Source organism: Cherax quadricarinatus, chromosome 33 (genome assembly GCF_038502225.1).
Source record: "Cherax quadricarinatus isolate ZL_2023a chromosome 33, ASM3850222v1, whole genome shotgun sequence".
NCBI classification, from domain to species: domain Eukaryota; kingdom Metazoa; phylum Arthropoda; class Malacostraca; order Decapoda; family Parastacidae; genus Cherax; species Cherax quadricarinatus.
Window position 1 is genome coordinate 21,798,605 of NC_091324.1, and position 23,793 is coordinate 21,822,397.

The following is a 23,793-nucleotide window of genomic DNA, read 5'->3' on the forward strand; positions in this document are numbered from 1 at the left end:
CGACACGTCCTGCACTCCCTTTCCATGCTCAGTTTCAGTCTGCACAATGGACTAAATTCTTCACTTTACGACCAACTTCCTCTACCGCCTATCTTTCCGACCACAGTATTGGCAAGGCACTCCTACGCCATGTTGGTAAAGATATTTCTGTTGATGCTCTTAAGAGCGGTACACGCATCATCATGGTACAGAATGCTACCCAAGCTCATGATCTTTCTCTTCTTTCCCATATAGATACTGTTCCTGTCACTATTGAAAAACATCATTCCCTCAATTCTTGTAGTGGTACCGTCATTCTGCCCCATAAACCATACCCCCGGCCGGGATTGAACCCGCGGTCATAGAGTCTCAAAACTCATAGTTCAACAAAATTTCCAGACATGTGGCAATGACATTCTTGAACAGCTGGAACTCCAAGATCTCCCAATCCTCAAGGTAGACACTTATGTTCTTCCTGCCCGCGGGCGGAGACGATACCCTAGCAATGTGGCTCGTTTAACTTTTGACAGCCGTGAACTACCATCCTCAGTTTATCTAGCAGGACATCGGTTACAAGTTCGAATGGTGATCTCTAAACCGCAACAGTGTAGAAATTGCTGGCGATTTGGCCATCCAACGAAATATTGCAGATCCATAGCCGAATGCCCAGTCTGTGGTGCCGATGACCATTCTAATACGTCTTGCAATCGACCTACCTCTTGCCTTAATTGTCATGAGGCTCACCCTTCGTACTCTCACCGTTGCCAAGTCTACTTAAATGAGCGGGAAATCCGTTACCTCAAAGAGGCAGAAGGTCTCCCTTATGCCATGGCAGTTTCTCATCTCCGCCTCCGAGGGAGACTACCTCGTGTTTCTTATTCCCGTGCTTCAAAACGTCCCCCCACTTCTGGGGTCCCATCTTCTGCAGCCTCCTCTGTGGTTAGCTCTCCCATAGTCACTCCTGTATCTAATTCTTTTGCTGTCCTAGGCTCAGACGTCCCTACTTCAACGCCTCGGTCTGTTCACGCTTCTTCGTGTTCTCCCTCACAAGCCTCAGTATCGACGAGACCTCATACGACACCTCCTCCCAATCGTCCCTCTACTTCTCAGAAGTCAAAAAAAGGTCCTTTAACCCCTACTTCCACCTCCTTATTTTACCTTCCCTGTCTCTGTACTGGGTTCTTCCCCTCTCACTGGCTCTGTTACAAGTGTAGAGGTTCACCCTCCTCCTCGTACTATACCTACCTCCTCTGTTCCCTCCCAAGTTTCTTCCTCTTCTGCCACCTCCCAGGTTTCTGCCTCTTCTGTCCCCTTCCACGCTTCTTCTCTAGTTCCCTCCACCCTTTTGCCCCCCTCCTACCTTGGTACAGTCCATTACAGTTCCAATCTTTACTCATCCTCCCCCTACCATCTCCAATATTGTCTCCCATACGACATCTCTGAATTCCGAAACACTTGAAGCAATCTCTGAATATATTGCAGAGACCAAACCATCAATGGACACTGATCCACCCTCTGTTCCTTCTCTCTCCTCTCCTCCATCTGCGCAACTCCTTTCTTCACAGCGCACCGTTCCTTCGCTGCTTGAACGTTTTCCGCTGCCTCCGCATGTGGACTTTTCTAACCCCTCTAGTCCGTAGGAACCCTTACCTGCGGATTTCAAGTATCTTTATCATTGCCAATCATGGCCTATTTACAGTGGAATATACGCGGCCTCAGGGGTAATCGGGGTGAGCTTCAGATGTTACTCTCCCAGTTTTCCCCTGTTGGTGTTTGCTTACAGGAACCAAAATTACACTCTGCTGTTATCTCTCCCATCTCAGGCTATAATTTATTGTATTATTCAGATCCTTTTCCTGATGGGACCTTTAATGAAAGTGCCCTTCTTCTACGCACTGATATTCTGTACCATCAGCTATTTGTTCGTACTTCGCTGCATTACACAGCAGCCCGTATCCACTTGCATAGGTGGTATACGCTCTGTTCTTTATATCTCTCTCCTTCTCGGGCATTATCTATTCCGGATATTGCCTTTCTTGTTTCGTCATTACCACCACCGATTCTGTTACTTGGCGATTTTAATGCCCATCATTTCCTCTGGGGGGGTCTCACTGTGATTCCCGTGGCATTCAGTTAGAGGCTTTTCTTGCCACCCACCCCCTCCATGTTTTAAATACAGGTACTCGCACCCATTTTGATCCTCGGACTCACGCTCTCTCTTGCATCGATCTCTCAGTCTGCTCTTCCTCCGCCGCATTAGACTTCACCTGGTCTGTTCTCCCGGATTTACATGACAGCGATCATTTCCCAATCATTCTTACTTCCCCTTCATATTCACCACCTCTTCGTATCCCACGCTGGCAATTTGATCAGGCAAATTGGAACCTTTACTCACAACTAACTGTTTTTAGTGAGGTTCCTTCTTCGTCCTCCATTGATGAGCTTTTACACCTCTTCTCGTCCTCCGTTTTAACAGCAGCTTCTCATTCTATACCCCAAACTTCGGGCAGGCATTCTCAGAAATGCGTGCCTTGGTGGTCTCCTGCTTGTGCTCGTGCAGTACGTTTGAAACGCGCTGCATGGGGCAGGTACCGGTACAATAGAACCACGGAGAGACTTCTTGATTTTAAGCAGAAGCGTGCGATCGCTCGCCGTGTCATCCGTGACACTAAACGCACTTGCTGGCGAGATTGTGTCTCCACCATCACCTCTGCTTCCTCTACGAGTGCAATCTGGAAAAAAGTACGAAAACTGAGTGGTAAATATTCTCCTGACCCGGCTCCTGTTCTGCAGGTTGCCGGTGTTGATATAGCAAACCCACTAGATGTTGCCAATGAAATTGGCAATCATCTGGTCCGTATTTCTCAGGGGCTCCATCTATGCCCCTCGTTTCTTTCCTCAAAGTCTGCCAGAGAGTTAGCACCCTTGGACTTTTCTTCTCTCAGAGAAGAACAGTATAATGTGCCTTTTACACTTCAAGAACTGGAGGCAACACTCTCAGCTTGCCGATCACCGGCAGCTGGGCCCGACGACATTCATATTCGTATGCTACAACATTTACATCAGTCAGCCCTTGCAGTCCTATTATGCCTTTTCAATCTTATTTGGTCACAAGGAGTTCTTCCACAGCTGTGGAAATCTGCCATTGTTCTCCCTTTCCGCAAACCAGGCACTACGGGACATGAAGCCTCCCACTATCGTCCCATTGCTCTTACCAGTGCAGTTTGCAAAGTGATGGAACGCCTGGTAAATAGACGTTTAGTGTGGTATTTAGAGACACACAACAGTCTCTCCACTCGTCACTATGGCTTTCGTAAGGGACGTTCTACCATAGACCCCTTACTACGCTTGGATACGTATGTTCGTAATGCCTTTGCGAATAACCACTCAGTTATTGCCATATTTTTTGACCTTGAGAAGGCATATGACACAACTTGGAGGTATAATATTTTGGCCCAAGCCCACTCCTTAGGCCTCCGAGGCAATCTACCATCCTTCCTTAAGAACTTTTTAACTGATAGACATTTCCGTGTTCGGGTTAATAATGTGCTCTCCCCGGACTTTATCCAAGCTGAAGGTGTCCCCCAGGGATGTGTTCTGAGCACAACACTTTTTCTCCTTGCTATTAATGATTTGGCCTCTAGTCTTCCATCAAATATTTGGTCATCACTCTATGTTGATGACTTCACTATTGCCTGTGCAGGCGCTGACTGTCACCTCATTACAGTTTCTCTCCAGCATGCGGTCGACCGTGTTTCCAATTGGGCCACCACACATGGGTTTAAATTTTCCAGCACTAAAACCCACCAAATTACTTTCACTAGACGCTCTGTCATCTCCGATCATCCTTTGTACCTCTATGGCTCCCGTATCCCTGAACGTGATAGTCAAGTTTCTGGGCCTCCTCTTTGACCGTAGGTTATCCTGGAAACCTCACATTACCTCTCTGAAGGCAACTTGTCACAGCCAGCTGAACCTTCTTAAAACCCTTGCTCATCTTTCATGGGGAGCTGATCGTCGAACCCTCCTTCACCTACATTCCACCCTCATTTTATCGAAACTTGATTATGGTGACCAGATCTATTCAGCGGCATCTCCTGCTACTCTCTCTAGCCTTAACCCCATTCATCACCAAGGATTACGTTTATGCCTTGGTGCTTTTCGCTCTTCCCCTGTTGAGAGCCTCTATGCAGAAGCGAATGTTCCATCCTTATCCAATCGCCGTGATGCCCATTGCCTTCGCTACTATGTACGCTCTCATGATCTTCGCAATCCTTCCATTTATAGAATGGTCACTGATATTAGTAGACATTATTTGTTCGCCGCCCCTGTTTACTCCATCCCTTCTCTCTTCGCCTTCATTCGCTCTTGTCTTCTCTTCAATTACCACCTTTCTATGTTCATGTAGCATCTCACTTTTCCCTACTCCCCTGGGAAGTTCCAGCTGTTCGAGTCTGTTCTTTCTCTCTCCCTTGCTCGAAAGCCCAACTGTCTATGGTCGCTTCCCGCTCTCTTTTTCTTGACCACTTCCACTCTCATTCTCATTCTCATGCCATTGCTGTGTACACAGATGGCTCTAAGTCTTCTGACGGCGTAGGATTCGCAGCAGTGTTTCCAGACAGCGTCGTACGAGGGCATTTACTATCTTCGGCTAGTATTTTTACTGCTGAATTGTATGGCATCCTTGCAGCACTTATCCGTATTGCATCTATGCCTGTGTCATCATTTGTGGTTGTCTCAGACTCCCTTAGCGCTTTACAGGCTATACAGAAATTTGATACACCTCACCCCTTAGTCCTCCGTATCCAACTTTGGCTACGCCACATCTTTACCAAGCATAAAGATGTTGTTTTTTGTTGGGTCCCTGGTCATGTTGACGTACAGGGCAATGAACAGGCAGACACTGCTGCGCAGTCAGCAGTACATGACCTACCAGTTTCATATAGAGGTATTCCATTTACGGACTATTTTGCTGCAATAAATTTCCACCTTCACACCCATTAGCAACAACGTTGGTCTACTATGCTCAGTAACAAACTTCAACCTATTAAACCGAGTATAGGTTACTGGCCGTCTTCTTATCACCAGTGTCGAGGTTGGGAGACTACTCTCTCCCGTCTTCGCATTGGCCATACTCGTCTTACTCAAAGATATCTCATGGAGAGGCGCCCTGCTCCTCTCTGAGAATTGCCGGGCTCCATTATCAGTCAGCCACATTCTGTTGGACTGCCCACTTTATCAACGAGCACGCAGAATTTACCTCTGTCGTCGTCTTCGCTCCGCTGCTCTCTCTTTACCTTCCCTTCTCGCTGATGGACCCACCTTTCATCTGGACTCTCTCATTGACTTTTTGACAACAACTGACTGACTTCACAAATTCTGATACCTTCAGCCCTTTCTACCTCAATCTCTTGCTACCCTCTACCCCCGTACTATCCCCTGCCCCGCTGTTTTCTGTAACCTACTGATCATCCCTCCTCCCTTCTGCCTCCCAATACCCTCACTTCCTTCCCTACCCTGCAGCGCTGTATAGCCCTTGTGGCTTAGCGCTTCTTTTTGCTTATAATAATAATAATCATCCTTTAATTTAAATTACATTTATATAAATGTTTATATAACCTTTTCCCCACTACAATATGCTGTGCATTATATAAATGTTTAGTAATTTTCCCTTGTTTTATTATTGCTACAGAACACATTAGAATCCTTGATCATACCTTCATTGCCCTATTGAAGTCTCCACATTCAAGAAAACTTAATTTCATTACAGTATTTATGCAACCTATCTTGTGATAAAAAAATGACAGGTAAATATAGCTAGGCTTTTGGTTCTGTGGAAGGGAAGGATTGCTTCAATTCCATAGATCAAGAGGCCTACATCATCAAGGCACCCCTTAAAGGAAATGGTGCAAGATCATTCTTGATTTTTATTTTATTATTATCACACCGGCCGATTCCCACCAAGGCAGGGTGGCCCGAAAAAGAAAAACTTTCACCATCATTCACTCCATCACTGTCTTGCCAGAAGGGTGCTTTACACTACAGTTTTTAAACTGCAACATTAACACCCCTCCTTCAGAGTGCAGGCACTGTACTTCCCATCTCCAGGACTCAAGTCCGGCCTGCCGGTTTCCCTGAATCCCTTCATAAATGTTACTTTGCTCACACTCCAACAGCACGTCAAGTATTAAAAACCATTTGTCTCCATTCACTCCTATCAAACACGCTCACGCATGCCTGCTGGAAGTCCAAGCCCCTCGCACACAAAACCTCCTTTACCCCCTCCCTCCAACCCTTCCTAGGCCGACCCCTACCCCGCCTTCCTTCCACTACAGACTGATACACTCTTGAAGTCATTCTGTTTCGCTCCATTCTCTCTACATGTCCGAACCACCTCAACAACCCTTCCTCAGCCCTCTGGACAACAGTTTTGGTAATCCCGCACCTCCTCCTAACTTCCAAACTACGAATTCTCTGCATTATATTCACACCACACATTGCCCTCAGACATGACATCTCCACTGCCTCCAGCCTTCTCCTCGCTGCAACATTCATCACCCACGCTTCACACCCATATAAGAGCGTTGGTAAAACTATACTCTCATACATTCCCCTCTTTGCCTCCAAGGACAAAGTTCTTTGTCTCCACAGACTCCTAAGTGCACCACTCACTCTTTTTCCCTCATCAATTCTATGATTCACCTCATCTTTCATAGACCCATCCGCTGACACGTCCACTCCCAAATATCTGAATACGTTCACCTCCTCCATACTCTCTCCCTCCAATCTGATATTCAATCTTTCATCACCTAATCTTTTTGTTATCCTCATAACCTTACTCTTTCCTGTATTCACCTTTAATTTTCTTCTTTTGCACACCCTACCAAATTCATCCACCAATCTCTGCAACTTCTCTTCAGAATCTCCCAAGAGCACAGTGTCATCAGCAAAGAGCAGCTGTGACAACTCCCACTTTGTGTGTGATTCTTTATCTTTTAACTCCACGCCTCTTGCCAAGACCCTCGCATTTACTTCTTTTACAACCCCATCTATAAATATATTAAACAACCACGGTGACATCACACATCCTTGTCTAAGGCCTACTTTTACTGGGAAATAATTTCCCTCTTTCCTACATACTCTAACTTGAGCCTCACTATCCTCGTAAAAACTCTTCACTGCTTTCAGTAACCTACCTCCTACACCATACACTTGCAACATCTGCCACATTGCCCCCCTATCCACCCTGTCATACGCCTTTTCCAAATCCATAAATGCCACAAAGACCTCTTTAGCCTTATCTAAATACTGTTCACTTATATGTTTCACTGTAAACACCTGGTCCACACACCCCCTACCTTTCCTAAAGCCTCCTTGTTCATCTGCTATCCTATTCTCCGTCTTACTCTTAATTCTTTCAATTATAACTCTACCATACACTTTACCAGGTACACTCAACAGACTTATCCCCCTATAATTTTTGCACTCTCTTTTATCCCCTTTGCCTTTATACAAAGGAACTATGCATGCTCTCTGCCAATCCCTAGGTACCTTACCCTCTTCCATACATTTATTAAATAATTGCACCAACCACTCCAAAACTATATCCCCACCTGCTTTTAACATTTCTATCTTTATCCCATCAATCCCGGCTGCCTTACCCCCTTTCATTTTACCTACTGCCTCACGAACTTCCCCCACACTCACAACTGGCTCTTCCTCACTCCTACACGATGCTATTCCTCCTTGCCCTATACACGAAATCACAGCTTCCCTATCTTCATCAACATTTAACAATTCCTCAAAATATTCCTTCCATCTTCCCAATACCTCTAACTCTCCATTTAATAACTCTCCTCTCCTATTTTTAACTGACAAATCCATTTGTTCTCTAGGCTTTCTTAACTTGTTAATCTCACTCCAAAACTTTTTCTTATTTTCAACAAAATTTGTTGATAACATCTCACCCACTCTCTCATTTGCTCTCTTTTTACATTGCTTCACCACTCTCTTAACTTCTCTCTTTTTCTCCATATACTCTTCCCTCCTTGCATCACTTCTACTTTGTAAAAACTTCTCATATGCTAACTTTTTCTCCCTTACTACTCTCTTTACATCATCATTCCACCAATCGCAATTCTTGATATTGAATGGAAATACATAAACAAATATACTCTGAATGATAATCACAACTGAAGCATCAAGTAGCCCTGGTTTCCTTGGAAACTTACCTCATACCTTACCCAGTGTGTACTATAACACTGGTACCTACTATTTGGACAACAATGACACAAGCCTTGTTCAGCTTATAATGGTGGAGGGCAAACTAGAGTGAATATCAAAATTATATTTCTTCAACAATGCTTCCACTATCAAGAGTCCCTTACCATTGCCAAGTCATCCTCCTTAAACAGAAAGAGTTTGAATGCCTTATTATGCACTGTATCCATCCTGTAGGTAGTACTTCCAATCAACCAAGGAGCAAAAGGCTATAAATCTCCATGAAGGACATCTTTTCTTTTAACACACCGGCTGTATCCCACCGAGGCGGGGTGGCCCAAAAGGAAAAACGAAAGTTTCTCCTTTTACATTTAGTAATATATACAGGAGAAAGGGTTACTAGCCCCTTGCTCCCAGCATTTTAGTCGCCTCTTACGACACGCACGGCTTACGGAGGAAGAATTCTGTTCCACTTCCCCATGGAGATGAAGGACATAGCTTATGATATTTTGTACATAACTTCATTAATTTATCTTTCATATTATCAAATTCCAGGTATCATTAATCAAACTCGCATAAACTTTCTATAGCCACTTGAATGGGTGATGAACTGTTCTAGTACCATTGCAGTTAGCCCGTGTGACAAACCACTCGTAGAAGTCTTCGATAACCTTCTGCTCATAGAAGAGTGGGTCGTGGAGTTTCACACACACATCACACAGGATGCGACTTCCACCTATAGTGGAAGGTTGATAGTACTTCCTCCACTTCAGTAGCTTCAGATACTCCTGCCAAAATGCAATTATGCTGTTAAAGAAATACCTATATAGTGCAAGACATACTCTCCTTTCCACATCTCTAAACTGGGAAATGTAGTACAGTACCTATAAAAATTTTAACTAAAGGAATGCTGTATGACCCTTGTGGGTTTAGCACTTAATTGTAATAATAATTCCCCTCAAGGAAGGTTCCTTGATGTTGGTGAGGGGCTCTTGATTTAGGGAATTGGATCTGTGCTCCAGTTCCCCGAATTAAGCCTGAATGCCTTCCACATCCCCCCCCCCCAGGCGCTGTATAATCCTCCGGGTTTAGCATTTCCCCCTTGATTATAATAATAATGTAATAATAATTAAAGGAATAAACAAAGATTAAAGTACTGATCTACAAGGGATGAATATTTACAAATACAGGATGGGATGAACAGATGTTACTTTGGGAAACTTTTGAGGACAACTGCACTGCTCTATGACCCTTGCGGGTTTAGCATTTAGTTTTGATTATAAAAATAATGACAACTGCAATACAACAAAAATTTTTTTTGTATAGAGTAGTCACTGCACTGAGTAAGAGTTATTATATTCATGGGCCCTTCAGCACCTGGATAATGGGTAGTACAGTAGTTAGATTTTATCCAAGAAAGGGCTCTTGGTGAGGGGCTCTTAATCTAAGGAATTTGATTACCCTCCCCTTCCTTGGATCAACTCTGATTGCCTCCTATTCATGCAAGTGCTGTGTGACCCTATGGGTTCAGCACTTCCCCATATATATAATATCCATGGTAAGCTCTAATTCTTTAGATCAGGAGCCCTTCACCATCAAGGCAACTCCTCTTGAAGAGGGTGTAATTAAACTTCTAAACCATTACACGACTACTCCCTACCTTTGGATGATCAGCCAGGTAAGTGAGCTTTTTAGCTAGCTGTTGTGGCGTGTAGTGAAGGGCGTTGATGTAAGAGTTTGGAGGCATCACAGAAGTGTAATCGGCTCCTCCCAGCACCACTGGCACCATCGGGTAAAAGAGCAAGTTGTACAGCTTCTCAGTCACGTAGTCCTTGCATAAAGCATTCTCGAATGATAGGTAAAATAGGTAATTTTCCCCAGCCATCTTCATACAGGGGTCTGACTCAGGCTTGTAGTTGTGCTGAGTGTAATGGGATGATCCACATTCCAGGTCCCCACACTTTCCATAAACATCAACAGGGATGTGATTCTTCAGAGCTTTGATATATTCCAGTCTCCCACTGTTGGCCTTGCAGTTAGAGATGAATGCCACAGCTAGTTTGCTTCTGTTGCTGTGTGGCTGAAGAATAGGTTCCCGACGCCATGGTAAAGGCAGAAAGTTGGCATCCTTGCCACGATGTACAATGAATCCGTGAAATAACATGATGTCAGAGTCTTGTCGGTAATGCATTGTGCGGTTGAAGAAGCTGTCCAGTGCTTTGTATTGGGTATGGTATATGTCATTCCCCAGCAAGTGCGTCTCAGTTTCAAACATTATCCAGGGCTGGGATGGATCACGTGGACCCAAGTCGTGCAGCACTTTTTCCCGACTTTCCACACTACGCAAGTGGATCATCACAGCATCAGCAGTCTTCAGCTGGGGTGGTAAAAGCTTGAGATGAACTACAATCTTACTACTGTATATTTTTAGAATTAAGAAAAAAAAAATTAAGACAAAAATGAGAAGGATGAAGATATGCGACATGTGTTAATGAATGAAAGTGGCACTCGGGGTCAGCGAGAAATAACTGAAAGGGATCAACCTCAAAATCCGAGTTACCAGAAGGTGCAGTTACACTCAGAGCTGTAAAATACAATTAACCAATGGTGGCGGTGATGAACGACTGAACTAATGTTGTTAGCTATGCACTGGGCTCCTTCAATTAGTAAACTGAATTGTGGCTACCATTTAAGTTTAGTGTTTAATACCCCTCAAAGGAGATGGTGTGATGGAGATGAGGTGTTCCTGATTCAAAGAAGTAGACCTCTCTATCCTGTTCCTTTTGTGGCTTAGCGCTTCTTTTTTGATTATAATAATAATGTTAATGTTGCAGTTTAAAAACTGTAGTGTAAAGCACCCTTCTGGCAAGATAGTGATGGAGTGAATGATGGTGAAAGTTTTTCTTTTTCGGGCCACCCTGCCTTGGTGGGAATCGGCCAGTGTGATAATAAAAAAAATAATCCTGTTCCTTGGATCGAACCTGGCTGCCTTCCATTCTCCATGCATTTTATGTCTACAAAGCAGCGCTGTATAGCCCTTGTGGCTTAGCGCTTCTTTTTGATTATAATAATAATAATAATATGTAGTAATATGTATAATAATAATATAGTAGTAGGTTGGTAGACAGCAACCACCCAGGGAGGTACTACCGTCCTGCCAAGTGAATGTAAAACGAAAGCCTGTAATTGTTTTTACATGATGGTGTCTGTCTCAAATATGCAAGACTACAGGTATGTCTTGCTACTTCTACTTACACTTAGGTCACACTACACATACATGTACACATTTATTTATATACACTCATCTGAGTTTTCTTTGATTTTATCTTAATAGTTCTTGGTCTTATTACTTTTCCTTTTATATCCATGGGGAAGTGGAATAAGAATCTTTCCTCCGTAAGCCATGCGTGTTGTAAAAGTCAACTAAAATGCCGGGAACAATGGGCTAGTAACCCCTTTTCCTGTAAAGATTACTAAAAAAGAATAAGAAGAAGAAAATTGTCAAAGTGGGAAGTCTGAATGTGCGTGGATGTTGTGCAGATAAGAAAGAGATGATTGTGGATGTTATGAATGAGAACCCCTCAAGGAAGGTTCCTTGATGTTGGTGAGGGGCTCTTGATTTAGGGAATTGGATCTGTGCTCCAGTTCCCCGAATTAAGCCTGAATGCCTTACACCCCTCCCCCCCCCAGGCGCTGTATAATCCTCCGGGTTTAGCGCTTCCCCCTTGATTATAATAATAATATGAATGAGAAGAAGCTGGATGTCCTGGCTTTAAGCGAAACAAAGCTGAAGGGGGTGGGAGAGTTTCAATGGAGAGGAATAAATGGGATTAGGTCAGGGGTTTCAAATAGAGTTAGAGCTAAAGAAGGAGTAGCAATAATGTTGAAGGATAAGCTATGGCAGGAAAAGAGGGACTATAAATGTATTAATTCAAGGATTATGTGGAGTAAAATAAAGATTGGATGTGAAAAGTGGGTTATAATAAGCGTTTATGCACCTGGAGAAGAGAGAAGTGTAGAGGAGAGAGAGAGATTTTGGGAAATGTTGAGTGAATGCGTGGGGAGTTTTGAATCAAGTGTGAGAGTAATGGTGGTTGGGGATTTCAATGCTAAAGTGGGTAAAAATGTTATGGAGGGAGTAGTATGTAAATTTGGGGTGCCAGGGGTAAATGTAAATAGGGAACCTTTAATTGAGCTATGTGTAGCAAGAGATTTGGTAATAAGTAATACATATTTTATGAAAAAGAGGATAAATAAATATACAAGGTATGATGTAGCAAGTAATGAAAGTAGTTTATTAGATTATATATTGGTGGATAAAAGGTTGATGGGTAGGCTCCAGGATGTACATGTTTATAGAGGGGCAACTGATATATCGGATCATTATTTAGTTGTAGCTACAGTTAGAGTAAGAGGTAGATGGGAAAAGAGGAAGGTGGCAACAACAAGTAAGAGGGAGGTGAAAGTGTATAAACTAGGGAAGGAGGAAGTTCGGGTGAGATATAAGCGACTATTGGCAGAAAGATGGGCTAGTGCAAAGATGAGTAGTGGGGGGGGGTTGAAGAGGGTTGGAATAGTTTTAAAAATGCAGTATTAGAATGTGGGGCAGAAGTTTGTGGTTATAGGAGGGTGGGGGCAGGAGGAAAGAGGAGTGATTGGTGGAATGATGAAGTAAAGGGTGTGATAAAAGAGAAAAAGGTAGCTTATGAGAGGTTTTTACAAAGCAGAAGTGTTATAAGAAGAGCAGAGTATATGGAGAGTAAAAGAAAGGTGAAGAGAGTGGTGAGAGTGCAAAAGGAGAGCAGATGATAGAGTGGGAGAGGCACTGTCAAGAAATTTTAATGAAAATAAGAAAAAATTTTGGAGTGAGTTAAACAAGTTAAGAAAACCTAGGGAAAGTATGGATTTGTCAGTTAAAAACAGAGTAGGGGAGTTAGTAGATGGGGAGATGGAGGTATTAGGTAGATGGCGAGAATATTTTGAGGAACTTTTAAATGTTAAGGAAGAAAGAGAGGCGGTAATTTCATGCACTGGTCAGGGAGATATACCATCTTTTAGGAGTGAAGAAGAGCAGAATGTAAGTGTGGGGGAGGTACGTGAGGCATTACGTAGAATGAAAGGGGGTAAAGCAACTGGAACTGATGGGATCATGACAGAAATGTTAAAAGCAGGGGGGGATATAGTGTTGGAGTGGTTGGTACTTTTGTTTAATAAATGTATGAAAGAGGGGAAGGTACCTAGGGATTGGCGGAGAGCATGTATAGTCCCTTTATATAAAGGGAAAGGGGACAAAAGAGATTGTAAAAATTATAGAGGAATAAGTTTACTGAGTATACCAGGAAAAGTGTACGGAAGGGTTATAATTGAAAGAATTAGAGGTAAGACAGAATGTAGGATTGCGGATGAGCAAGGAGGTTTCAGAGTGGGTAGGGGATGTGTAGATCAAGTGTTTACATTGAAGCATATATGTGAACAGTATTTAGATAAAGGTAGGGAAGTTTTTATTGCATTTATGGATTTAGAAAAGGCATATGATAGAGTGGATAGAGAAGCAATGTGGCAGATGTTGCAAGTATATGGAATAGGTGGTAAGTTATTAAATGCTGTGAGGAGTTTTTATGAGGATAGTGAGGCTCAGGTTAGGGTGTGTAGAAGAGAGGGAGACTACTTCCCGGTAAAAGTAGGTCTTAGACAGGGATGTGTAATGTCACCATGGTTGTTTAATATATTTATAGATGGGGTTGTAAAGGAAGTAAATGCTAGGGTGTTCGGGAGAGGGGTGGGATTAAATTTTGGGGAATCAAATTCAAAATGGGAATTGACACAGTTACTTTTTGCTGATGATACTGTGCTTATGGGAGATTCTAAAGAAAAATTGCAAAGGTTAGTGGATGAGTTTGGGAATGTGTGTAAAGGTAGAAAGTTGAAAGTGAACATAGAAAAGAGTAAGGTGATGAGGGTATCAAATGATTTAGATAAAGAAAAATTGGATATCAAATTGGGGAGGAGGAGTATGGAAGAAGTGAATGTTTTCAGATACTTGGGAGTTGACGTGTCGGCGGATGGATTTATGAAGGATGAGGTTAATCATAGAATTGATGAGGGAAAAAAGATGAGTGGTGCATTGAGGTATATGTGGAGTCAAAATACGTTATCTATGGAGGCAAAGAAGGTAATGTATGAAAGTATAGTAGTACCAACACTCTTATATGGGTGTGAAGCTTGGGTGGTAAATGCAGCAGCGAGGAGACGGTTGGAGGCAGTGGAGATGTCCTGTTTATGGGCAATGTGTGGTGTAACTATTATGCAGAAAATTCGGAGTGTGGAAATTAGGAAAAGGTGTGGAGTTAATAAAAGTATTAGTCAGAGGGCAGAAGAGGGGTTGTTGAGGTGGTTTGGTCATTTAGAGAGAATGGATCAAAGTAGAATGACATGGAAAGCATATAAATCTATAGGGGAAGGAAGGCGGGGTAGGGGTCGTCCTCGAAAGGGTTGGAGAGAGGGGGTAAAGGAGGTTTTGTGGGCGAGGGGCTTGGACTTCCAGCAAGCGTGCGTGAGCGTGTTAGATAGGAGTGAATGGAGATGAATGGTACTTGGGACCTGACGATCTGTTGGAGTGTGAGCAGGGTAATATTTAGTGAAGGGATTCAGGGAAACCGGTTATTTTCATATAGTCGGACTTGAGTCCTGGAAATGGGAAGTACAATGCCTGCACTTTAAAGGAGGGGTTTGGGATATTGGCAGTTTGGAGGGATATGTTGTGTATCTTTATACGTATATGCTTCTAAACTGTTGTATTCTGAGCACCTCTGCAAAAACAGTGATAATGTGTGAGTGTGGTGAAAGTGTTGAATGATGAAAGTATTTTCTTTTTGGGGACTTTCTTTCTTTTTTGGGTCACCCTGCCTCGGTGGGAGACGGCCAACTTGATGAAAAAAAAAAAAGTCTACAAAACCTTGAGTTCAGCGCTTCCCCTTGAATATAATAATAGTGATTAATAACAAAAATCTATAATTTATATTAACCTTTTAATTCAATAAAGATGTCACAGTTTTTAGATGTTTTGTCATTCGTTACACAAACTACATAACATTGAGTGTGCAGACTTAGTGACGACCAATGACAGTGCCAATAGAATGAAGTACAATTACATAACGAAGAGAGCTTTAATTACTGACACAGCATTCCAAAGAACAGCAACACAGGCTGACAAATATAAAGCAGCACCAACATTAGATAGGAGGAAAAAATAAAATTAAGAGCAAAAAGGTACAGGAATTGCTGTACCAACACCAGTGCTGTAAAATTAAGCACAAGAGCAACAACAAAATTGAATGCATTGGTACCAGTGGTGGAAGGATACATGTATTGGTACTAGTGGTTAATTGATCCATGTATTGGTACCAGTGGTGGAAGGATCCATGCATTGGTACCAGTGGTGGAAGGATTCATGTATTGGTATCAGTGATGGAAGGATCCATGTATTGGTACCAGTGGTGGAAGGATCCATGTATTGGTACCTGTGGTGGAAGGACCCATGTACTGGTACCAGTGGTGGTAGTATTCATGTACTGGTAATATAGTAATGGAAGGATCTATGTAGTGGTACCAGTACTAGAACGATCCTTGTGATGATACCATGCTGGAAAGATCCATGTAATGGTTCAGGAAGACTGGGAGCTCTCACACAATGGTGTGAAGGGACCGGAAATAGAGCCTAACAAACGTACCCCGTGTGTAAGTGGCACCAAAAATGAATAACTGTTCAGCTATTAATTTTTCTAAATTAAATGTACATGATACACTTGTCAAGTAATAAATCTTGCTTATCGTGGTCATTATAAAGTGGAACTACCAGCTGCTTAATATATCTAACTTTTATGATGGATGTGAAGTTTTCAGTTTTCAAGAACACAGAAAGATCACTTAGCACTTTTGCCAATAAAAATTAAATACATAACAAGAACAAAACCAGCAAATATAAAAGCTACTAGTACAAACAAGACTCAAAGCAAATAGCACTGTATTATTAATTTAAAAAGCGCCCACACTGGTTAAAATCCTCATTAAATTAGTAATGTGAAAACGACTCAAAGTTCTCCGAGGTCCCCACAGATACCCTATTATAAAAAAAAAACCCATGACGAGTGAAAAGGTTGTAGCTTTATAGACACAAACAATACGTGCAAACACTTGCCTCACTGAGGTTGGTGGTGACGTGACATGGCAGAGGACAAAGGTTCTGTTCCATATCCACTGTGTGGTATTTAAGCCACTTGATATTTACAAATAGCTCGTAAATGTAAATAAATACCTTAGGAATGCTGCCAGATCTGAAACTGAAAAGTGGAAAAGATGAATATGATCTCTCATTATTTTTGTAGTTAGGAGTTTGAAAACTTAAGAGTATACTGAGTGATGGGATTTGTCGCAAGATGGATTTTTTTTAAGTGGGGAGACCCATTGCGTAATTATAATCTTTATCCACAATATTGGAGTTAATCTTCACTTGGATCAAACATGATTACCTCCCATTCACCAGACAATATAATCCCTAAGAGTTTAGAGGTTTCCATATTATAATGAATTATATTCACAAAATGCACGCAACCCGTACGGGTCATAAAGGCATCACAAGACTGATGGGAGCTATCGGAAAAGAGAAACAGTGTGACAAATTAATTTATGAATTAACAAGGAGGGATAAAGTTGCCGTAATAAATTAGGTGCAATAAAGAACCCAGTGTCTGATCTGAAAGAGCTTTCTGAAGGAAGAGCTTTCTGAAGGAAGAGCTTTCTGAAGGAAGAGCTTTCTGAAGGAAGAGCTTTCTGAAGGAAGAGCTTTCTGAAGGAAGAGCTTTCTGAAGGAAGAGCTTTCTGAAGGAAGAGCTTTCTGAAGGAAGAGCTTTCTGAAGGAAGAGCTTTCTGAAGGAAGAGCTTTCTGAAGGAAGAGCAGGGAAAGTGAGAGCATCCAGGCGCTGGAAAACAGATCGAAAATGAATTCTACGTGCTGTCTGACAAGCAGTACAATTAAAAGTTACTCAATTGGGCTCGAGTCTCGACAAGTTAGAGAGAGCCACCGGGCGTCTCTCCATGCGAAATCCCTGTGTAGCTAATACACAGTCGTGAGAACAGTTTCCTGAACGTGACAACAATGAAAAAAAGTCGACCAAGAACCCAACTGTGGTTTGAGTAAGAACAACATGTTGTCCTGTAACCTGCACCAACGATGTTGGCATCGATCTCGAATGATCTTAAATAATACTGGAAAATAGTCCGAGTCGGGTACCTCCCTGCAAGAGATGAACCAGTCCTGGACTATGGAACATGCAGAAGAGTCGAAGTTCATCGCCCTGGGCACCAGAATGTCCAGGGACTGAATCAAACTGTTTTTATGCTTGCTGAAGAGGTAACAGCCAGCGTTAAATGCGACGGACGATGAGGTGCGAGAAGTCAAACACATTTCTTGGCAAAAAGACTGATAAATTAACTGAAAAAATACATTGAAAGAAAAAACTGAATATAACTTTAGTCTTTGTGTTAAGCATTAGAAATAATGTTAGAAGAATGTAAATACGTAGTGAATATTAAATGTCGCAGGAATAGAGTGCATTATAAACTGAAGAGTTTATAATGGACTTTGAGAGTCAGTGACAACAGAAGTAGGAAGAGAAACAACGTAGATGATAATACTAGCCATAAAATAAGTGTCCCTATATTACACTATCCGGAAAGACAGCTGCGTATCCTACACCGTCAGATGATTTAAGGGCATCAGCTTACCCAGCAGAATCATGAGAGTATAATTGCAATTGATCTAAGAAGAGAAAGCTCGTGTGCATAGCAGTGATAACAGACTTTCAGAAAGGGAATAGAGAGACATACCCTAATCATCGATACTTCGCAGGGTGAAGGAGAAAATAAATGAACTGGGTAAATAAAGAAGGGTATAAAGTGAAATATAATGATAAAAACTATGGGATGTTTGAAGGTTCTAGGTTATTACTGGCGTGACGCTGGTTTAATGTTTCATGCGAAGATGAACGACGAAAGTCCATGTGTAGCAGGGAAACCCACGCTACTGTACTCACCTAGTTGTGGTTGCGGGGGTTGATTCATAGCTCCTGGCCCCGTCTCTTCGTTGGTCGCTACTAGGTCCACTCTCTCCCTGCTCCATGAGCTTTACCATACCTGTGTACTCGCCTAGTTGTGGTTGCGGGGGTCGAATCACAGCTCCTGGCCCCGCCTCTTCACCTGGCCGCTATCCGGTCACTCTTCCCGCTCCGTGAGTTTTATCATACCTCTTCTTAAAGCTATGTATGGATCCTGCCTCCACTACATCACTCGCGCACACACACACACACACACACACACAGGCAGGAGTGCAAAGAGACCTGGACAGACTGGACACGTGGTCCAGAAACTGGCTTCTCGAATTCAACCCTGCCAAATGCAAAGTCTTGAAGATTGGGGAAGGGCAAAGAAGACCGCAGACAGAGTATAGGCTAAGTGGACAAAGACTATAAACCTCACTCAAATAGAAAGATCTTGGGGTGACCATAACACCGAGCATGTCTCCGGAGGCATACATCAACCAGATAACTGCTGCAGCATATGGGCGCCTGGCAAGCCTAAGAATAGCGTTCCGATACCTTAATAAGGAATCGTTCAAGATACTGTACACTGTGTACGTCAGGCCCATACTAGAGTATGCAGCACCAGTTTGGAACCCACACCTGGTCAAGCACGTCAAGAAATTAGAGAAAGTACAAAGGTCTGCAACAAGGCTAGTTCCAGAGCTCAGGGAAATGTCCTACGATGAAAGGTTGAGGGAAATCGAACTGATGACACTGGAGGACAGGAGGGTCAGAGGAGACATGATAACGACATACAAGATACTGCGGGGAATAGATAAGGTGGACAGAGACAGGATGTTCCAGAGAGGGGGGCACAGAAACAAGGGGTCACAATTGGAAGCTGAAAACTCAGACGAGTCACAGGGATGTTAGGAAGTATTTCTTCAGTCATAGAGTCGTCAGGAAGTGGAATAACCTAGCAAGTGATGTAGTGGAGGCAGGAACCATACATGGCTTTAAGACGAGGTATGACAAAGCTCATTAGGTAAGACACATATGCAACAGTTAGACAACTTTATTCCGAAACGTTTCGCCTACACAGTAGGCTTCTTCAGTCGAATACAGAAAGTAGGCAGGAACAGTAGAGATGTGAAGACGATGTAATCAGTCCATCACCCTTAAAGTCGTAGAATTTGAGGTTGTCAGTCCCTCGGCCTGGAGAAGTTCAGTTCCATAGTCAGGAACTATCTGAAGATCAAGCGACAGTGCGGAGACTTAAATACTGTCGGAAGGAGAGGTGCAGGGTAGTAGTAGTAGTAGTAGTAGTAGTAGTAGTGAGAGGCAACTGAGAGGTCATGTCCCTCTCAGATCCAACCCTTCTCACTTGAAAAGCTTGTCCAAGGTGTTTTCTGTACCAAGATGCCACGTGTTGCAGTGTCTGACAAGATGAACATCAAAATGGTATACAATACCGACAGGTTGTTAGGTAAGACACATATGCAACAGTTAGACAACTTTATTCCGAAACGTTTCGCCTACACAGTAGGCTTCTTCAGTCGAATACAGAAAGTAGGCAGGAACAGTAGAGATGTGAAGACGATGTAATCAGTCCATCACCCTTAAAGTCGTAGAATTTGAGGTTGTCAGTCCCTCGGCCTGGAGAAGTTCAGTTCCATAGTCAGGAACTATCTGAAGATCAAGCGACAGTGCGGAGACTTAAATACTGTCGGAAGGAGAGGTGCAGGGTAGTAGTAGTAGTAGTAGTAGTAGTAGTAGTAGTAGTAGTGAGAGGCAACTGAGAGGTCATGTCCCTCTCAGATCCAACCCTTCTCACTTGAAAAGCTTGTCCAAGGTGTTTTCTGTACCAAGATGCCACGTGTTGCAGTGTCTGACAAGATGAACATCAAAATGGTATACAATACCGACAGGTTGTTAGGTAAGACACATATGCAACAGTTAGACAACTTTATTCCGAAACGTTTCGCCTACACAGTAGGCTTCTTCAGTCGAATACAGAAAGTAGGCAGGAACAGTAGAGATGTGAAGACGATGTAATCAGTCCATCACCCTTAAAGTCGTAGAATTTGAGGTTGTCAGTCCCTCGGCCTGGAGAAGTTCAGTTCCATAGTCAGGAACTATCTGTATTCGACTGAAGAAGCCTACTGTGTAGGCGAAACGTTTCGGAATAAAGTTTTCTAACTGTTGCATATGTGTCTTACCTAACAACCTGTCGGTATTGTATACCATTTTGATGTTCATCTTGTCAGACACTGCAACACGTGGCATCTTGGTACAGAAAACACCTTGGACAAGCTTTTCAAGTGAGAAGGGTTGGATCTGAGAGGGACATGACCTCTCAGTTGCCTCTCACTACTACTACTACTACTACTACTACTACTACCCTGCACCTCTCCTTCCGACAGTATTTAAGTCTCCGCACTGTCGCTTGATCTTCAGATAGTTCCTGACTATGGAACTGAACTTCTCCAGGCCGAGGGACTGACAACCTCAAATTCTACGACTTTAAGGGTGATGGACTGATTACATCGTCTTCACATCTCTACTGTTCCTGCCTACTTTCTGTATTCGACTGAAGAAGCCTACTGTGTAGGCGAAACGTTTCGGAATAAAGTTGTCTAACTGTTGCATATGTGTCTTACCTAACAACCTGTCGGTATTGTATACCATTTTGATGTTCATCTTGTCAGACACTGCAACACGTGGCATCTTGGTACAGAAAACACCTTGGACAAGCTTTTCAAGTGAGAAGGGTTGGATCTGAGAGGGACATGACCTCTCAGTTGCCTCTCACTACTACTACTACTACTACTACTACTACTACTACTACCCTGCACCTCTCCTTCCGACAGTATTTAAGTCTCCGCACTGTCGCTTGATCTTCAGATAGTTCCTGACTATGGAACTGAACTTCTCCAAGCCGAGGGACTGACAACCTCAAATTCTACGACTTTAAGGGTGATGGACTGATTACATCGTCTTCACATCTCTACTGTTCCTGCCTACTTTCTGTATTCGACTGAAGAAGCCTACTGTGTAGGCGAAACGTTTCGGAATAAAGTTGTCTAACTGTTGCATATGTGTCTTACCTAACAACCTGTCGGTATTGTATACCATTTTGATGTTCATGACAAAGCTCAGGAAGCAGAGAGAGAGAGAGAGGGCCTAGTAGCGATCAGTGAAAAGGCGGGGCCAGGAGCTGAGTCTCGACCCTGCAACCACAACTAGGTGAGTACACACACACACACACACACTTCTTTGGATCACATCTGATTGTCTCCCATTCTCCATGCGCTGTATGACTTACGGGTTTAGCTCTTCCCCTGATTATAATAACAACAACAACAGTAATGTATGTGTGAATACAAGCCTCACGGATGCTGAAATATATACCAAACCTTCGAAGACAAATTTAGAAAAATCGCAGCAAAAGACACATTGTATACGCTTGACAAAGCTCCTGGAGAGCGAAACGTTGCCACAATAAAATGTCACATTAGTTTCACTTGCGTCCTTTTACCTAACAATGTCGGTATTTCTGCCAACATTAATACAAAAGACACATTAACAATTACAAGTATTTCGTCACAAACTAGGTAGAAATTTTTTAACGGCATTTAAAAAAAAACTGGGGTCACTGGCTAGCGTACAGCGAGTCAACAAGCACTGACATTCACCTAGGATCATACATTCTGAAGAAACCAAGTGAAAGTAAAATGTGAATTAAACAAAACCGCTTGAGAATGTTATCCGGGATTCACTTATGGAAAAAAAATCTGTTGATAAGTGGCTAATCCAGCAAATCAGCTTGTGTGGAAGGCGTTATGTTGAAGAGTCTGGCATGCATTGTCGAAAATATTTGTGTCATATCTCTAATTCTTAGGCATTGGGGACAGTACAGCACAATGTCAGAGAGACAAGATTACTTTCGTAGAATTGTATCACCGAATGAGTCTTCAGAGGCCATTTGGAAAGTCTTCAACATGGTAGCGAAGAACTGGTCCTGGAAGTGGTCTGCTGCACCTGTAAAACAATGACAGTCTTGTGGCGTCTGGCTGTAAAACTTGTTGGTGGTTTGACAATTCAAAAAGGGGGAGCCATGATGATGGTGAAAGTTTTTTTTATCATTTTCCTAGGATTAAACATGACTGCCTCCCATTTCCCAGGTTTTGATAAACAGGATGTTTGTTTGAGCACTGGCATTGTTTGACCAGTGGTATTAAATAAGACTTTCCCCTCAAACAAAGAACCTTGATGAAGTCCTGATGTTTTTAATTCAAGGAAGTTGACCAGTTTTCACTTTCCTTGAATCAAACCTAAAAATATCTCATTCTCCAGGAATTATATGATCCCAGACTGAGAGTCGAAGATCAAAATTAATTTTTTATGAGAGAGCCACAAAATTTGGTTAACACAAGCCTATCCGATGTTATCCTGACGCCAAATGACTTCGAACAGGCGATAAATGACATGCCCATGCACTCTGCCCCAGGGCCAGACTCATGGAACTCTGTGTTCATCAAGAACTGCAAGAAGCCCCTATCACGAGCCTTTTCCATCCTATGGAGAGGGAGCATGGACACGGGAGTCGTCCCACAGTTACTAAAAACAACAGACATAGCCCCACTCCACAAAGGGGGCAGTAAAGCAACAGCAAAGAACTACAGACCAATAGCACTAACATCCCATATCATAAAAATCTTTGAAAGGGTCCTAAGAAGCAAGATCACCACGCATCTAGAAACCCATCAGTTACACAACCCAGGGCAACATGGGTTTAGAACAGGACGCTCCTGTCTGTCTCAACTATTGGATCACTACGACAAGGTCCTAAATGCACTAGAAGATAAAAAGAATGCAGATGTAATATATACAGACTTTGCAAAAGCCTTCGACAAGTGTGACCATGGCGTAATAGCGCACAAAATGCGTGCTAAAGGAATAACAGGAAAAGTCGGTCGATGGATCTATAATTTCCTCACTAACAGAACACAGAGAGTAGTCGTCAACAGAGTAAAGTCCGAGGCAGCTACGGTGAAAAGCTCTGTTCCACAAGGCACAGTACTCGCTCCCATTTTGTTCCTCATCCTCATATCCGACATAGACAAGGATGTCAGCCATAGCACCGTGTCTTCCTTTGCAGATGACACCCGAATCTGCATGACAGTGTCTTCCACTGCAGACACCTCAAGGCTCCAGGCGGACATCAACCGAATCTTTCAGTGGGCTGCAGAAAACAATATGAAGTTCAACGATGAGAAATTTCAATTACTCAGATATGGTAAACACGAGGAAATTAAATCTTCATCAGAGTACAAAACAAATTCTGGCCACAAAATAGAGCGAAACACCAACGTCAAAGACCTGGGAGTGATCATGTCGGAGGATCTCACCTTCAAGGACCATAACATTGTATCAATCGCATCTGCTAGAAAAATGACAGGATGGATAATGAGAACCTTCAAAACTAGGGAGGCCAAGCCCATGATGACACTCTTCA

The 23,793-nt window shown here is 42.8% G+C and overlaps 1 protein-coding gene across 1 annotated transcript in view; it reads right to left on the bottom strand.

Moving 5' to 3' along the window:
- Positions 1-7,568: 7,568 nt before the first annotated feature.
- The window catches only part of LOC128693998 (3-galactosyl-N-acetylglucosaminide 4-alpha-L-fucosyltransferase FUT3-like), a 71,461-nt gene continuing 55,236 nt past the window's right edge, over positions 7,569-23,793 (bottom strand). The window contains exons 4-7 of the mRNA XM_053783961.2: positions 22,220-22,316; positions 16,397-16,538; positions 9,860-10,576; positions 7,569-8,987 (exon numbers count right to left, since the gene is read on the bottom strand). Coding sequence (XP_053639936.2) covers positions 8,784-8,987; positions 9,860-10,576; positions 16,397-16,538; positions 22,220-22,316 — 1,160 coding nt within the window. The 3' untranslated portion in view covers positions 7,569-8,783. The remainder of the gene's footprint in view (positions 8,988-9,859; positions 10,577-16,396; positions 16,539-22,219; positions 22,317-23,793) is intronic.